The sequence below is a fragment of the Triplophysa dalaica genome, chromosome 5 (genome assembly GCF_015846415.1).
Source record: "Triplophysa dalaica isolate WHDGS20190420 chromosome 5, ASM1584641v1, whole genome shotgun sequence".
Taxonomy (NCBI): domain Eukaryota; kingdom Metazoa; phylum Chordata; class Actinopteri; order Cypriniformes; family Nemacheilidae; genus Triplophysa; species Triplophysa dalaica.
In genome coordinates, this window is record NC_079546.1 from 7,734,084 (window position 1) to 7,753,268 (window position 19,185).

Here is a 19,185-nt window from a genome sequence, read left to right on the forward strand (position 1 = left end):
GTTTAGCATGAGTTGACCTTCGACCTCGGTTTAAAGCTAAAAACGCTCTGACATACGAGCCGGCCCGGAGCAGACGGCAGGAGGGGAAGACTAAATCACTCAACAGGATGTCGTCGCACCAAGGTATTGCCCCAGACTACCACCAATCAAACGGTGTGCGTGCGTGCCGAAACCCAAAGCGTTCGAATGTCGAAACGAGCACATGTCTGTTAATGAGTTCATGTGTGCGCAATTGTGCGTCCGAGGTCGTATATCTATGCTAAAACACACACACAGGGGCGCACGTCTGTGCCGCCCCACAATCCACCATTGTTCTCGGCCCCTACCTTCAGAGGGGCCACATTCCTCACCAGAGAGAAACAGATGATGAAGAAAGCGAGAGAAAGAAAGGAGTCATGGCAGCTGACCTGACCCTTTGCCCTGATAGGAAGGTGAGACTAGGCTTCGTTTGTAACCCCTTCGCAAACACACACACACATTGACTCAACAATGCACAATAAAGGCAACTGTCACAGCCGAGCAGTTGGAAAAATAAACCTGCAGCTTCCCTTAACAGCTCCCAGACTGGGCTTTCACAAGAGGGTGTGCAAACCGAGCCGGCCCGGGACAAGGGAGGGCCTTGTGTGAAAAGTGACGAGTCTTCAAGAGAGAAAGGGGCGATCAAAGGGATCTTTCTTTCCAGAGACCCTTTCGCTCATACTCGGGCAGGTCAGAATGCTTCTAGAGTCGTCTAACTATGAATAGTTTATTAGAAAACTCAACTAATGCATTTATAGATATTCTGAGGGAACGTTGTCGATTTTTATTTAAGATGATCCATCAGGACCGACTTGTCATTCAGCTAAACCTTAGACTCTAAAATAAGAAGTTTTGCCTATCCCTATAGCCGTCTGACATGTACTCTGTAAAACGTGAGGTAAATGAACTCCCGACACAATATACCCTCAGTGCCCTAAGACTAAAGTTGACAGAAGGCGTTTACACACACGCGCGCACCAAGAAAACACACCGCTCTCATCAATCACAACCGAAGGCTTTTTACCTCGGCTACTGAAAGTTCAGCTTCGGATCAATAAGTGGTTTCCTCTCTTTCTAAACATCCTAAGGCTGCTTTTACTGCCCTGCCTCATGTCACAAACCACGGTAATTAACCAATTTGTAACAATGTAATACCTGTCAAGCAGCTCTCACTGCTAATTAATGACTAGGCTTAAAAGATAAATCCCTAAAGCAGCACAGTACTGCGTTACATGAGAGAAAGAGAGAGCCCGAGGCTCTTATTTGTTCATTACCACTTTTTTTAGCCTTCACTTCTCTTTCAGTTTGTCTCTTGTGCGCCGTAATCATCCCTCATGTGGTCAACACCCACTTTTCTGTAGCGTACAATAGGTTTCCTGTGTATTAATGACTTCTGTAAAATTAATAAAGTGGATCTTTAATGTCGATTGGTCAGTACATCATTCTAGCTAAAATACATGATCTACCAGTCTTGACGTGAAACATATATTCGCCTTCCAAAGAATGAACACAAAAGCCAAAGAAAGCAATTTTCATTTAGCGATTTACTGCTTTCCGCGTAAAATTATTCTTGATCACGTAAAAAACGTTTGGTGAAAATGTAATTTTGATATCATTAATTCTGTTGGCTTCCTGTGGCTCAGTGGTTAGAGCATGGCGCTAGCAACGCCAATGTCATGGGTTTGATCAAATAGAAACAATGTATAGTATAAATCAATGTAAGTCGCTTTGGATAAAAGCGTCTGCCATCTGTGTAAATGTAAATTAAGTTAGGCCAAATCAAAGATTCAAATAAATGTTTAGGAAATCAAGTTTCTGTATTTTCTGTGCAAAATAATAAAAAGTTTTTTCAAAACAATGCTTGAATTTCAGTATTTAACAGAATTAATTTCAGTATTATTAATACAAGTGTGAATATCGTCTCTTGAGATCATTTACAGAAATCCTTTAATGGATAATTCTTTGGCTACTTTGATGCTCCTGATCTTCTATTTATATTTTGAGACTTTAGCCTGGATTTTACAGACAGTGTGAGATATTAGCCTTTATAAAACCTTTGAGATGTGACAATATTATTAATATAGCATGATCTTCCTGAGAAATTGTATTGTTTTCTAAACTCCACTCTGAAGATTGAACTGAAAGTATCTGATTGGTTAGTTTTAATTTTCGGCCCCTTAAAGAGTCGAGATCTGTCACTAAGACAGATGCGATGTATATCAGGCTCCCTATTTCATTAAAAGCACCTTTTAAACTAAAACTGCATTAACTTGCTTACATTTGTGCATTCAATTTTGATCTTAAAGGGTGTGCGCACACATGGTGAGTGGACAGTGGCGAGGACCCTCTCCAACCGCTAGTCATCGGTAGACGTAGCGGGGGACGCACTCTTGGCCAAATGTCATCACAGTGGGGTTACCGAGCCAATGGCTTGATCAATGACGTTCCCATTTTTCCTCCGGGAGTGTGAACAAGTTTCATTTCATTAAATATTTCTGAGTCGCCTAATGAAGAACATTTACCCTGTCGCCCGAGTTAGCCTCGTGAAGCGGCGCTAGCTAAAGCAAGGCGTACTGAGGCTTGTTAAAGAGACAGCGGAGTGTGTTCTCGCTACGGCTGAGTGACCTAACAGGATGTATCATTAACCGTGCTAACATGAGTGAAGCTGTTGCTTAGCAAGTCCTTCTCAGCAGATCATTAACCGGGGCTGGCAAAGAGGCTAGCGCTAGGACGATTAGCATACCTGACAAAACACTCTAAGGTGTCTGGAGTTACATTTGATAAGTAGAATTGCAGCATTAAACTATAGTTAGAGTCTCACATTATAGTTAAAACTAGAACTGTCAAACTTGATTGGAATGGCGAGTACTCATTAAATGTTGAAACAACGATAAAATACAAACGCAGAAACACTCAAGAGGTCGAAGGAATTCTCTTGTTTTACCTTTGATCTCTCCAAAGTTGCCAGAACCCATGGCCAATAGCTTATCCTTCCAGTCTTTAGACAACAGCCTTTCAATGCTGGGGGCCTCTGGAGGGGGAAAGAGAGAATAAGAGATAGACAGAGATAGATAAAGAGAGAGAGAGAAAGAGAGAGAGAGAGAGAATTACCACAGGCAGGCTACATCACAATATAGCTCATTTAAAGTCCATTTGCTGTAATAAAGGCCTGTCTCTCTAATGGCACCAACAGTAGGGCAGTAGGCAGAGAGGATGGAGGGGGACATACAGAGAGAGAGAGAGAGACAGATAGAGCGAGAAAGAGAGAGAGAGAGAGAGAGTGAAAGCGGCTTCCTCACCTGCTGTTAGCCAATCATTAGCCCTATGCTCCAGCTAACACAAAGAGGCTCTTAATGCACTGGGTACAATGGACACATTATCGAGGCTGTGCGCTTTGTTTTTCTAATACACCCTGCGGACCCTCTAACCCCTCCACCCCGCACGCTAATTACTAACCTGCCAAGGACGGACGTCTCACACAAGAGAGAGAGAGAGAGAGAGAGAGGAAAATTACAACAACTCTCAACACCCCTGCACTGTCTGCCTTTCTAACACACAAATACACACAAACCCGAACCAGCTTCACCATCACAACAATTAACGCTGATATGAAAGAAAAGGAGGACAAAAGGTGTGTTTTCTGTAAATGACAGCGGTCAGTGATTTAGTGTAGCAGGGTGAGAAAGAAAACAACACACACAGTACGTGTAAGTGTACGTGTCAGCTACACACGGAAATGCCGAAGACATGTCAGAGCGATTTTTTTCTATTTTGATTTCATCTTCTGTACTGTAGTGCACATCGAGTACTGTTTGCTCAACTGTCTAGGCACAACCCTTGCAATGTCGAAGTTGTGGGTTTGAAAAAGAGAAACACACACCGGTGTAGGTCTTAAATACACGGCAAATTGTGCTTTGTATAAAAGCATGCCAAATGTAAATGAGTCTTAATTATGACATCACACACACAGTGAAAATGAAGTCACACGCATCATTGGGCAGTTCACATTAAGCTTAACATTAAGTATCATGCCTTCATTTCTTTCTGACCTGCTTTGTCTCTTCCTTCATCCGAGTGTGAAAATTCCTGTATTGCAATAGCCTTCGCAACATAGGTTGTGCGTTCAAATACAGACACACACACACATATAATGTATCTTGTACTGTAAGTCGCTAAGGATAAGTGTCCGAATGAAGTGGAAATACACACATGCATCCAAACACTTATTGACAGAAGCTAGTAAAAACACCATTGCCAATTCAGCTGGAGTTAAAAACACAGAGCGGTAACCTGCAACTTTGCGACTGATAGACTGTACAGGCCCCAGGTGGGCGGCACACGCTGTACACTTTCACACTACACAACACTTGCCAAACGCTATAAGACTTGCCAAACGTTAACTAACGCAGTGCTCAAACTTCCTCAATGGCACGCTCACAATTTAAAGTTTGTCACCTGCCCGCCTACTTGTGTACTTCCGCTTATCCTGTGTGCTCCCGGTCTCGCTTCTGAACTGCAATTGTTGGGCAGTAACGGCACACTGATACTTTGGTGTATGGACCATTCAGCCAATCACCTTCACTGCTGCTGTTTCCACTGACAGCTGTCTCACTGTCACCACAACAGGTGTTATTAGTCCCCAGCGCTCTCTCTCACTCTCTCTCTCTATTCCGGCATCTGTGAGTAACAATGACAGAGGCTTTTAAGCCCAAGAGCTCTGACAAGCGAAATGTCTCAACAAATGGCCGCTCCATGGCTCCCCCATGCCCGCTCTCTCTCTCGCTTTCTCAGTATGTCACGTTCTCGCTCTCCCACGGTAATAGTTATTATTTTTATTTATTAACATGGTTGCTATCGTCCCCGCTGACAGCTCCTTCATTTTAGCTATTAATAAAAATAGAAAGGCCTCTTTTGTGTGACAACCCGCGGTGGGGATCCACGCAACCGTTTACCGAGAAATGGAAGGAGCGAGAAGTGGATACGGAGATGTATCCGACTTTCGTGACAGCTCCCTTGTCTCGATCTCGTTGCTTTCTTACACTCTGGGAAGGAAAGGACTTTGTGTTTGGAGGGTTGTTTGATAGCCGGAGCCTTTTGTTTCAGAATACGATGGTTTTTTTGTACAGAATAACAGGGATTTTCCATGAATTATAGAATGCTTTGAAAAACACACACACAGTAATTGATAATACAAACACGCACATTAAAACATTTTCAGTTTGACGTAAATATGGAAATATTTGGTGTTGTGAATTGTGTTGGCAATTATTTTATAACCTCAGGAAAGCAAAATAACAAATAACATCTCATTTGTATCCAATCGTTTTTCCTTATAAACTGTGAGATTGAACGGAGAGCAAATCGAGACGGGCTAAAATCACCTGCTTTTCATGTTGTTGTTTTTTTTTTAAAGAAAATAATCATCGTTTTAGCACGTTTGAGCAAAAATCTCAACAGCGACTCCCTCTGGTCTCAGAAAAGCCAAAATACAAACTTTGTCACCTAAAAGTCAGAAATTTTGGTAGGAAATTCTTTGCTATCCAAAATAAAAGTAAAGCTCAAATACAATTTTTATCCTTAAATTAAATAGTTTGGGTAAATCAATGACAACAAAGTTAATCCTAAACAATTGAACCAACTGTGTTTTTAATCTGAATGAGCAATATTTGAGCGACGAACAATTTTCTCTGGGCATCACCAAACCAACAGCAAAACTATGAATTCATCTACCCGGCCTCATATCAAAAAGATAAAAATATCAGCTAAAGATTGAAATCCAATATTTGTTAAGTGATAATGAAAGTTAATATACACTCACCTAAAGGATTATTAGGAACACCTGTTCAATTTCTCATTAATGCAATTATGGTGGTGGTGTAATAGTGTGGGGGATGTTTTCTTGGCATACTTCAGGCGCCTTAGTGCCAATTGGGCATCGTTTAAATGCCGCGGCCTACCTGAGCATTGTTTCTGACCATGTCCATCCCTTTATGACCACAATGTACCCATCCTCTGATGGCTACTTCCAGCAGGATAATGCACCATGTCACAAAGCTCGAATCATTTCAAATTGGTTTCTTGAACATGACAATGAGTTCACTGTACTAAAATGGCCCCCACAGTCATCAGATCTCAACCCAATAGAGGATCTTTGGGATGTGTTGGAACGGGAGCTTCGTGCATCCCACAAATCTCCATCATCTGCAAGATGCTATCCTATCAATATGGGCCAACATTTCTAAAGAATGCTTTCAGCACCTTGTTGAATCAATGCCACGTAGAATTAAGGCAGTTCTGAAGGCGAAAGGGGGTCAAACACAGTCTTAGTATGGTGTTCCTAATAATCCTTTAGGTGAGTGTACGTGCATAAGTAAGTGAGTGAGTGAAAAGTGAGGGAGGGCAGATACTTCGGGACTGGTTCCGTTTAGTCTACTCTTAATACAGAAGCGCAGCTTGTTTGCATTAGTGTAAGGGGTCTTGTTTGTGGCAGCTGGGTGGAACCCTGCTATAATGTCCTTACGAGGTGGGGAGAACATTTTTGGTGAAACCAGCAGAGCCCGAGGCGTACAGCGGAATGAGAACAGTGTGACTCTTGGAAAGACGCACAGGAAGGGTGTGTTTGAGAGCATGAAAGTGTTTGTGTGCCTGGATGCGTTTCAATTACACAGAATGTGTTTGGGAATGACTTTGTATAGGGAACATAATCGAGTAGTGTGTGGGTCGTGTAATGCAACTAGTCGAAAAATCATCAACATTCTTGTGACCATAAACAGCTAATTTTAATTATAATTAATTAATGAACTAATGCTGCCTTCGCCTGATCTCGGAAATTCGGTAATTCCCACTTCAACCCGGAAGTAAAGTATGTATTAAGTAACATTAATTTTAATAATGATTTAGTAAGATTAAAACAGTACCTGCTAACATTAAAAGAGCACTGAAATTATATCCGGTTTGAAGTGGGAATTATCGTATTTCCGAGTGCACGTGAATACAAAACTAATCATGCAAGACACTAAAAAACAAAATGCAAAACGTTATGTGTATATCCAGTTGCATCCAAACACACACCAGCACTTAATTCAATGCTCTTCAATAAAGTAACTGGGAGATATTCAACAAATATGCTAAATATATTCTGCAACCAATACACAAGTATATTCTGCACTAAAGTATGACCCTCTCAGATCACCGAAATCCTCCCTGAGACTGTGAGTCTTTTCATTCATCCCATTTAAACCATTCTTTTACTTTCCCAGGTGGCGGACCACTTCAAAGAAATTTGAGGACCACCTATCTTAAGGGGTATAAATCTTTTAGGGGTCTCATGTTACACAATCGAGTTTAGCTGTTTACTTGTGCGATGAATCAAATGTTGGTGCTTTTGTCATTTATCATGATTCACCCACACAGCCTTCAGAAACCTGTATGGACCACAGTTAGATGACCACTCCTTTAAAGCACAGCTAGATAGACAGACAAGCCTACAAAAACGCAAAACTGTCTAGCTGGTAAGAAAGCAACTAGTAAACAACCCCATTCTCATGTGGTCTTGCTTAGAACAAGATGTCCAGTGGACAGATCCGATACTCCCTAGACAGACAAGTGAGGATGCCGGTCACGCGCACTCTCCTGAATATAAAATCACAAACTCGCCAGACCACACTGGCCCGCGTGGGAGAGCTGAAGTAAATCTGACAATAATAGATGAATTATGGGGCATTATTAAGGTTCATCAGCTCCAGAGGACTCCAGCAGCTGGGCAGAACCAGAGCCAAGATGTCCAGCCACCTGGCCGAAAGACTGGAGGAACCTCTCAAGATCTGCCACCGCCGAGCGCGCTCTCATTCTTTATACACCACATCTCACAGCCGCCCGGGCTTCAAACTTCAAAAACAATTTCATGACTCTCTTTTTCTCTTTTCCTTGCTGTTTTCTTGTCTGAGTCAGCCCGACCGGCCAGCTCCATTTTTCCAATTATCTCATATTTGCGACGCCAATGAGAGGTTTTGTTCGGAAAAGAAAGAGGGAGGCGGAGGTTTGTGGAGGAGTGCAGAAAAGCGGGGAGAGAGGAGTGGGAATGAGACAAGGAAAAAGAGAGAGAGAACGAGCCAGGCCCTCGGTGAACAACAAAAGGGCCAGTGTCCCAGCGCCAGCTTCGCGAGGGTGGGGAGGGCTCACAGGAAAGGCCCTGGCTCGGGCCCGGCCCAGCACGCAGCACCAGAACAGGCTCCACATTGACTGCTCTTGGCAGAGAGCGACAAACTGCAGCAGCTCCCAGTCGCCACAGAGGTCAGGATAGAATAACCAATTATACAAGCACCCAGCCAGTTTATCTAAGGTTGGACAGAAAGAAGTGTCGCACACTTTGAGTTCAGCATCCGTCGCAGCACTTTAAAGTGAGACTCACACACACATGGCACCACAGCCCAGCTGCGCTCCTAGATCTTTCCGAAGAGCGAACACAAACACACACAGATTCCTCTTAATCATGAAACCAGTAATTCATTACCGCCTTTGTGCCTCAAATACTGTAATCAATTAACGCTGTAGTAATTTAGGACGCCAAACATAAAAAAAGCCATCTGAGTTCATGAGAGTCTAAAGAAGAAATTCATTTCACACATTTTACTCATTCCGAAAACTCTTCTCCTGAATTCCCCGTGAATGAAAAGATGATCACAATCGTTCTTGATGATCAATTCATGTACGGCTTGTTATTTGCTCACAGGCCGCGTTGAAAATTCTTTCTAAAGGAGCTTCAAACGGCGGCGGTCGACTCGTGTTTTCTCCCGGAGCGCCAGAGACACTGCGGGACTGTGAGTTTAGAAACGCGGCGAAAAAACTTTGGACCAAATCTCTCATCAAAAGCCTCCATTCAAGCTAAAAGTCCCAATTATGTGCGGTGATGAAGGAAAAGGCAACGCTTAGCAACACTCTGAACAAACATTCAACACGCACAGAGAAGGTCGTCTTTCTTCTTCGGCCTCAAAAAAACACTCCCGTCTCAGAGAAGCGACACCACCCCGAGAGGAAGAGAGAAAGCGATAAGAGAGGGTTTATAGAGTTTGCGTGAAGTCGGAAAGTGAAAAGAGTGAATGCTAAAGGTCAGAATGTTAAACTCTGTTGAGGTTTAAGAACAGTCGCTGGGGCAACGGGTGCAATTTTCTAAAACAGAAAAAATACAAAAAATGACATCATGGGTAAACAGAACTATAAATAATTCTTTCTCTTATGAATTCGTCGTGGTGAAAAAAAACTGTCCGTCATTACGGAACACGAGCAGAATAAAACGTGAAAATCCTTCCTAATAACAATCAAGCAAACTTTACGAATGATTTACAATACAATTTGCGTTGCTTGGGTTTGCTAAATAAGGCCTGTTGCAGAAAGTTTTGTAATATGCAAAGAAAACTTGATTTAAAAACTAATTGCTATCATCTAATTTCAGAAAGATGACGCAGAAGTCCAAACTTGAGATATTCAAGTGTGCCTTTAAGATCGAAGCTTCACTTACATGACGCAAAATCAATTTCACCTAAATTAATAAAGAATAGTTTCCAACTAAAGTTGCGAGGTGAGATTATAAATTGAAAAAGTCATTTCTCTCTTGACGGATTTGTGCCCTTCACATATCTGCAATCCTTCTCTGACAGATGGTGTTGTGGGTGCTTATGTCCAATTTGATTTGAACCAAAACTCCCGCCAAATTTTTTCTGGCACCTCTTGAGCGGTGCCAAATTTACACTGCCAGATTGAAATAACTGCGTGGAGGGCATGACATTGCGAAGAAGAATGTGAGCAAAACCATCACGACGTGTGAGAAAGTCTGAGAAAATTAAGACGTTCTCCGAGGACGTCCAAGACTTCGGAACTGGCTGGCATACATCTGAATATCAGCCGTGCCACGAGACGCTGCGCACATACGCATGCAGACACATTAAAAAAATAACATGCATGTACAAATTAATTTAGGTGTGCGCACACACATTTATAAAACGAGACGTTTTATATTCGATATGAGGCTTGTTGATAAGTTTAGATTTCAAGTTTTGCTTTCAAACAAGACTCAAGAGTTAAATGATCTTGAAACTCTTCCTAGGTTAACATTTTCTGCAGACATTCTGGGCTAGAATTAAATGTCTTTAATTGATAAAAAATGTTCTGTAACTTTAATGATCAGGTTGTGCCAAGCAGAGATAAAACTAATAATTTTATTTTAAGGAAAAGATCACCCAAAAATAAAAATAACGTGATTTTCACCAAAACTGGCAGAAGAACTTGGGAGGGGATCAATAGGCCGCACATATTTTTCTGCTGACACTCTTGGGTGCTTATTTCACCATAAAGAGAGTCATAATGCAAAGCCATTGAACTGAATCCACCAAGCAGAATATTCATTAAATTATCTCATTTTGCCTTCCGGAAAAAAGAAAGTCATTGGAATGACTTAATGGTGAGTAAAGGAGAACCAAAGTTTTATTTTTGGGTGACCTTTTCCTTTAAGGAAGGGGTTTACTTTACCCCAACCAGATGCTTTGTCGAGCACATTTTCTTTCTGTGTTGCACGAATCCAGAATGTTTCTGTAGTTTTCCTGTGTTGTGTGATTATGCATCATATTATTGATGTTTATGCCATTTTAATCATGCGTCATGCTGCTCCACCAACAGATTCCGACAAGACCGGAATTTCACGGCTCCCGCATGACTCCAGCCACCGTGTGTCAAAAGAAAGGGTTAAGCTCGGCTCAGGGCTCCCCTCTCCCCGCATGCACATTTCTCCTGTCAAAAGCATCCTGTTAAAGTAGGCCAGGGCATATTTGTGCTTCCTCCGTACGCACTATAATGGAAAATGACACTTTCAATCTGTCTCGTGGCAATAACCCCTCTTCAGCGCGTCTCGCGCACAGCCCAGTCAGCAGAGAGCTGTCATAGCCCCGGGGCCCTTCCGCCACCCGCTTTCATTACATCACTTTAAAATGACAACAAAAGAACGCAACGTGTTCGTCCGAGTCTCTGATGCATTAACTGCAAAAGAAAAGGACTGAGGCGACACACACACGGTCCAAAAACACTCGCCACCACACGAATCGCAGACTCGTATTGACAAGCATGCCGGAAAAAGTAAGTAACTATCTAAAATTCGAAGAAGTACACCACAAAGGCCGAGGGTGTCTGATAAAATTACAATTGCTGTTTGTCAAGTTTACTGTTGCTTTAAGAAGGCATCTGTCAAAGGCCTGTCACACACACGAACGGACATCGTTGACATGATAATGCTGCTTTACATTTTGCAAGCAAAAAAAAAAAAACGAAATAAAACAACGCATACACAAGGCGCTCTCCGTTTTAACCTCTTGTCATAACAAAATGCCCCTGGCAGCTGAATACAGTTATTACCCTTATTATAATACGCTTCCTCTCTCCTCACATTCAACTGCCAATTTCACATTGTTTTTCATTTTTGTGTTCGTGCGGTATTTATGATCGCCCGTGTCGTTCGTCAGGGCATTGACATACGTATGTGTTTGCTACAGAAGTTTGCTTTTGCCAACTATATGTTAAGAATGAAGATAAGTCAAACCAAACCATATTGTTTTTTAACCTGTATACATAAGATGTTTAGTCAAATATGATTTATTCTAAAGAAAAATAGGCACATTAGAGTCATTTGTTCATTAATCAGGTCATTGTTAACGTTTTTTATATTTATCGTATTTACTTTATTACGCTTCCATTTTGTGTAATACAGGATTTCTTCTACCGTAACGCTGTAAAAACTATCACTAGTAAAATGACTCCTAACCCTAACTATAACAAAATAATAATAAAAATTGCGAGACACGGATTTCACGTACACATAACTTCAACACACAAACAAATCGGATTTAATCATTGCTGTTGTCTGAAAGTGCCCGGGGCGGTTAAAATGCTCTCTCTGTAAGAATGGCCGGTATTGTAAGGGCTCCATTGCTCCCAGATACGGGTAACCATGTGAGAGCCATTAGGTGATTGTTAACAGCTCTAAAGAAGCAGCTCATGCCTGGTAAAGCCGGTCAGACCCCTGCACCCACCACCCAGCACATCTCGACTGTGTTCCTTCTTTCTCTTCATCTGCAGGACAAGAAGAGGGAAGGAGGTAGGGGGTGTGGCGATAAATTCACATGCTTTTAAGTTCAAGCCTAGATTTCCCGATAAGGTCGGTCATGGGAATAACTGCGTTCCTGTGAGCGATATTGCGTTTCCATTGGTTAGTCGTCTGCAGGGGTAGGAGACGGCTCAAGAGCGACCCATTTCTTTTTCTCATTCTTTTCTCCTCTAAATTAGTTTATTTAAACTCTTACTGTGCTGGTCTGTACAGTGTTTTTATAATAACGTTAACATAATAAATGCACTGGAACGCTGCGCTTTAGAGGGCCTCAAATATAGTTAACCGGCTAAAAATACTGAACGCACACACTATCCCGTCTGTTGAAAGAAGTAAAACCTACCCGGGGCCGTTCAAGCAATAGAAACTATTTATAATGCAGTGACTCGTGTATGTGTCCTGCAGGGGGGGTTACACATGACCTTTTGTCAGAGAAATTGAGACTTTTTTAAATGTAAATAATTGAAAACATATTTAAAATGAATAATGTTACAGTTTTGGATGCTTTTTAAACAAAACGCAAGTTTTTATGACGTGTTAGAGTTTTGTTTATTGAATGAGTATTAGAATGAAAAGATGACATAATTTTTTGGGTGTACTGTGTCTTTAAAGAAAGAAAACAGAGCTAGATTTCAAAACACCGTTCTAATGTAGAAAATACTAGCTTGGGAGTGTTTAAAGATGTTTCTGATGTGTGGAAACAACAGCGAAGTGGGGGCTAAATCCACAGCTTCCCTCAGTGTGCACGCAGGTCCAAAGTCCCTGAAACGTCACAAGTCTGTAAGCAAATATACCAAACACATGACAAAGCATACATTCTATTGTGCAACAGAGCATTCGCTTGGACTCCTCTTTATCTCTCTCTCTACAAAGGTTAAAACAGCCTTGAACACAAGGCTGAGAGATTTCATCATTTACAAACACACAAACCTAACACACTTGGGCCCTAAATTACGCTAACGAAACCTGGATGTTCTCACACACCTGAACCTTTTTCAAATAGATATTTTCCCTCGTGACTGGTCCCGTGGGTGAAAAAAGAAGGCGCAGCAAAACAGCTGAAGTTTCTCCCGATCAACCATTTATCATCCACCAGTAATTAACCCAGTGTGTTTTTGGGTGCTCTTGGCATTTAAAAGAAGTAAACAGATTTTAAAATGTGAGAGAAAAGATTTGCCAGAACGTGTAACCCGTGTCTGACTGAGGGGTGTGAGAATCCGGATGAAAGAAGAAGGGTTGAAAGAGATCCAAACCAACGACAGGAACAACACTCTCTGGAACGCAGTACCTCTGAAGAGAGGAGGTGAAGATAAACAGCCATAATTAAAAATGTACGCAAGGAAAAATCTAGAATACAGGGTGGGTAGACCTCTCTTCAGAGTGGTCCGAGTAAAAATGACAACACTTTTTTTATAATAATTAGAGATGCACCCATTCTTAAGTCCTCCGCCGATCCCGAGTGATATCTGTCGATACCTAAATTGATTCTGAATATTAAATTATTATTTCAATATGTTAATCAAATAATGAAATGTGATGTTGTTAACATTTTCAATATACAAAGCATAAACTGGATTTTTTTTATCTACCGATACCGATTATTTGCCGATATATCGGTGCATCTCTACTAATAATATGAAAAAATTCGGATATTTTGTGTCTCAATCCACATTTCAGTCCTTATTTTGAAAGAATAAATGTGTGCTTGTGTGTATGTCTCTCTAGTACGCTGTGTGAATTTATCAAGGTCAACTAATGTACATCACATGCACTATTGCACACACTTCAGATAAAGATCAAAACCTCATCACGGTTAAATCACTTATAGAGAGATGACACAGATGGATGTGCCTTCCTCACACACCTCGGATTTTAGACATACGAATGTCTACATTCCTAATACCATGAACAATATTGTAGCAATACTATCCCGATGAGCCCAGATGCCTCCTTTGTGATGTGTTTGTGTGCATATGCCTTTGTGTATGCGTACATCGCTTTGTGCCGGTGACAATGGGCAGAGGAACAGACGGTGCAATACGTGTATGTCGTAGACTGGCGGAGTGTGTCAGATCCTGCCCAAAATGACTAGCAGCTGTGGGTGACAGTTGTTTTAACAGCTGAGCTGACAGGATTAATTCAAATGCACTGAAATCAAAAATTGGAGAACACCTGTTCAGACTTCCAGCAGTCCCCCTGTCCAGGCAGGGGATCGGGCTCGGGCGCTCAGCCAGGCTAGAGATCTTTCTCTCGGAGCAAGTGCGCAAGGTTCCCCGACGCTGTGGGACCAGGGGGTTGAGGGAGGGGCCAGAAAACAAAAAATAAATAAATAATACAGTGGTGAAACAGGAGGGCGTCGAACAGAAAAGGAAAGGAGAGAGAAAGGGAGACGAAGGAAAAAAGGGAAGATTCAGATCCGCCTTGCTAGTTTTCCAACATCTGGCTTAAATAAAGGGTCTATTTTCTGGCAGGCCGAAGGGTGCTGACCCAGGGCTGCTCGACGGAGACAGATTGCTCCGTTTCAAAGTGGGCTGCCTGACCGCAGGACGGCCGGGGTTAATTCTGAGCTTCCCCCCGTGTTCAAAGACCCCCTGCCGAAGATTCATTCAGGATTGCAATGCGGACGCGCCACCATCCTCCAATCCGGTACGTTTAAAAGCAGGAAGTGGTGACGATGAATGAAGTGAGTGTTTATGTGTAGTGTCATTTATGAAGTGTTTTCTGTATTGACAGCACATACTTGGATGCATAAAAATGAATAAATTCTTTCAAATGAATAAATGTAAAAAGCCAAAATTTACTGGACATATGTGAACATGTACACTTGACTGTGTAAGTTTGATAACTTTATGCAATTCATTGCATGGTACAAGTTATCCCCATGATAATACAAACACATGGTCATATGTTTCTAACCTAATAGTAAAAAACAGCAATATTACAAAGTCTTTTGTGCGAGTGTGTATTTGCGTGACCTTGTGTCAAAAGTGTACACAAGGCCTCTGAACATCCACTATTTGCTCTGATCTACTCCAACCCAAGCAAATACACCTAAATCTGCTTTGTAATTTACTTTAAATTTCCCCTTTTAACTTGAGTGTGCGAGCGTGTGCGCACGTCTTTAAGACTTAAAGGGGCATGAAATGGACATAAGCTAAAGATCTGTGCCTAGCTGCGAGCCTTGAGAAAGGCCTCCAACGCCACATCAAAACAACCAACAACCACTGACCCACAATTACCCACAATGCAACAGCAAGCCAAAGTTGAGTGGTTAAACCGTACGCACATGCCTGCTATTGCTATCTCTTCTTGTCACACGTGGTGCTGCACATACAATACACGCAACAGCAAAAATCACATATTACAGTTTCATAATACTGGGATAAAAAAAGCCAGAGGATGAACCCTCGTCCGTACCGCACACCAGGAAACTCTGGAAAGCTCTCAATCCACTAAAACATGATCAAAGCGATGAGTGAGTGATATTTTATAGAGCTCACTCGGTTTTTAAAACTTACGATGAATATTCATGAGATATTGTATTCCATTATTTAGCATTAGCTTGAAAAATGCCAACGCACACAAAATAAAATTAGCATGTTAATAGATATGGGTGTGCTAGACAAATTAGCATAAGAATCAAACAACTGCTCGATGTCTGAGAGCTTTTTGCGTTTAACAACTAAACAAACGGGCGAAGAACTCACTTTATTTGCACCAGCTGATTATTTTTTAAGGTGGGGGAATATCGTCCTATTGACTAGGTATGCAAACGCACACATAGATGTTCTTCTCGAACCGACATGTTGCCCTGTCACATTTCCTACACGTCTGCATGGTAAATCCGTAAGGAATATTCATATTATGCAATTCACAGGCACATCATTATATCCAGCGAGCTGCTAATATATGGATTCCTCATGTTCAGGGCCCGTATTCAACCATCACGGCTCAGAAGCATTTCCAATTCATGTACGTCAATGACGGCTGTGTGCAACTGTCCAAATCTCAAGCCACAATGGAGTGGCTATGGAACAGTCAGCTTTATAATGGGCCTGCTATGGAGCCGCAGTCTAATTCATGAACCTCCAGCTTTTGTGCCTTTCTTAATGCCACACCAGGAGGTCAATAACAAAACTTTAGACGCACAATAACACGCGCGCACACACGCAAGCAATGCACAAAGACGTCCATCTCCAAGTCTCTAATCCGTAGCCCACACTTAGAGGTAAAAAGACCACAGTGCTGTTATGCCAAAAGCTTGAAATGTGTGTGTCCTAAGACAGCTTTTCCCATCCAGAAAGCGGCATTCAACTCTAATATCACCCATCCAGCGAGCAGGCTCATCCTTATTGATTGTCTTGTGCAAGGCAGCAGAAGAATACAAACTGAAAGACAGACCCAAACAATTCAATACAACTGACTTGAATGCGCTTTTCATTCGCTGGAACAATGGCACGCTCACAATAGGGCCCGTTAACTCTCATGTCTTCGGCTGTTTTGCCAACCTCAAAGGAAAGTACGCTGACTTGGATTGAACCAGAGACAAAAAAGTCATGCAATCGTCTACTCGGAAAAAGGAGGCTTCTTGTGCTCTTCCCGGTATAGGCGACGCTACCGAGAAAAATCTCTAGCGCTATTATGCTCGGTGTTTTGTTGTGTCAGATTCGGCAAACAGTCTGTTTGTGATGTTGATGTTGTCTGTTTGTTTTTTAGGTTGGATTTGAGCATTTTCAAACAGAGCTGACCGGCTGAGTGTTTTACTGCTCGAGGTTTTCTCGAATAGTGCTCAGGAATTTTTATGGAGGTCTTGTTTTTCCTAAAATGAAAGTAAAAAATATAAGTAAGGTAACAAATGATTATTGAGAACAATAAAGCGCAGATCATTTGAGCTTAATCCGATGTTGACATAAAATTTTCATATTGAAAACTCTAAGCAAACCTAATTTAGCAAATGGAATGGTTAGAATTTCAAGTACGACATTGCTTTAAATTTCGCCTCTGCTATCTTCTACGAATCTTTACATTGTGTCTTTATTCTCTTTATTTCTGTAACCCTCCTTTTGAAGAAGATAATGACATGCAACTCTTGAGGAAACCTTGCTCCTTAAGTTAATTTATACATCTAACTAATTACAACCAAATGCTGGAAATTGCATGCGGAAGTTGTTTTCTCTCCCACGCTCTCTCTCTCTTAGATCCTATCTTGGCGCTCATAGTGCCAGTTGCAATGTTATGGAAGCAAATGTATATTTTTCGAAGGGGATTTACTTTTGTTAAACTAAACGCTTAAAAAGAGATTCGATGCAACAACGATGTCTGTGATGATGCATGTGCACGCGGAAGAATTGTAAAACCGTACAGATGGAATGCAACAACGTGAACTGTACGAGTTTCCCACAACTTTTGAACAATGAATTGCTAGTGAATTTTTAGGAAGATTTCATAGATTACACAAATAGCAATTCTCAAAGATATTTTAGCCGGTAAAATACTTTGGAGCCACTCAGATTTTCATGATTTTTCAATGAAATGATTTTTATTTTTTAACTTGTAGTCTTTTCAAAGACCGATATCATGATTTTAAAATGACCTCATATTTCTATAACCGTGTCTGCAATTTCTGTAGTTAGGATGTCTGCAGTATATTAAGTCTGCCGTTTTCCCTCGATAACTAGATTTGTGTGGGTATTCAAACACGTATGTGTGTTTGGGGGTCAATTAAACTACGTGTGTGTGTGAGAAAGCACTCCTCAGCAGCATTCGTATAGCGGATTAACAGACCCTGGGGAGAGATAGACTGAAACCCGGCGCTGAACTCCTTCAGAGCTCTCGAACCCTTTCACTCATCCCTTCTTCTTCAACGTATCCGCCCTTCCTATTCTCTCGGCCAACAATGACTGGGCCTAAGTGCTGTCTTGTAAAATGCCCCAGTGCTTCTGAACACACAACCGCCCCCCACCCCATACGCACGTCTCACAAAAGATCCATACTCTGCGCGAGCGTTGCGGAGAGCTCCGCCGCTGCACCCGTAGCCTCAATCTGATCTATTCGACCCTACCGTTCTGTGTCAAGCTATAAAACAGCACAGTCGCGCAAATTACAACACATCGTGCATTAAAAGCCATCTCCTACCTGACCCCAGACCAGAGAAGGCGGTGTAAAAAAATAGAGGCGTCCGGGCAGGAGCCGACCCCGGGACAGGCTTTGAAGCCGGAGCATCCCACAGGGCGAGAACCAAGGAGAAGGACTCAATTAGTCAGCTCGAATTGAACCATCAATCTCGGCTCACTCCATGGCCATCCGGTGCGAGAACTTTTAAACGAGAAAACGCTGTTACTTCACAGGAGCCGCTCGGCCTCGGTATCTGACTTGAGGTGGGGAAGAGATGCGTGTTGGATTTAACACTCGACAAACATGAAACGCAAGTCTCATGATCATAACAACAAACATCAAAAAACAAATATATTGCAGTTTTGTGGTCGTTAAAAAACGGTTAATGCCCAGGTCATTTTCTCAAATCCCTTACCTATGGCCAGCATAAAAAGAACTTTGATTTAAGATGCCGATTCTGAGTTACCGATGAGACGAGTGATCTGTTTTAAAGGTGTTTATTCAACCTGATTCATTGTTCTGTGTGCAAAACCACACAGGGTGGGAGACTCAAAGTGAGGCAGAGGAAGGTGAATGAGACCATTGTCTGTACAGGGCTGTGTGACGTATGTTCAGTTTGAAGTGTGTGTGTGTGTGTGTGTGAGAGGTTCAGTGCTCAGGGAAGCAAGGCTTGGCCCTGACCATGAATCAAGCTCAGCCCAGCGCCAAGGCTGACAAACACAAGCGTGCACAGACATCCACTCCGGCGCACGCACCCGTGGACACTCAGGAGACACTGAACATCTGTGCCCCACATAACACAGACTGCCAAGCACCAGCGAGGAGTACATCATCTCCACCGAGAGAGAGGGGGTAGGAGGAGGGCCATCATACCATCAAAGAAGAAAATGGCTCGAAGATTTGGA

At 42.1% G+C, this 19,185-nt stretch overlaps 1 protein-coding gene across 9 annotated transcripts in view; it reads right to left on the bottom strand.

Annotated features, from left to right (window-relative positions):
• Window positions 1–19,185, bottom strand: part of sox5 (SRY-box transcription factor 5) — a 162,825-nt gene that overhangs the window by 33,853 nt on the left and 109,787 nt on the right. For 7 of the 9 annotated variants that reach the window (XM_056748660.1, XM_056748656.1, XM_056748657.1 and 4 more), the window contains one exon: window positions 2,963–3,049. The exons of the other annotated variants lie outside the window; for them this stretch is intronic. In XM_056748660.1, coding sequence (XP_056604638.1) covers window positions 2,963–3,049 — 87 coding nt within the window. The remainder of the gene's footprint in view (window positions 1–2,962; window positions 3,050–19,185) is intronic. 9 annotated transcript variants of the gene reach the window in all.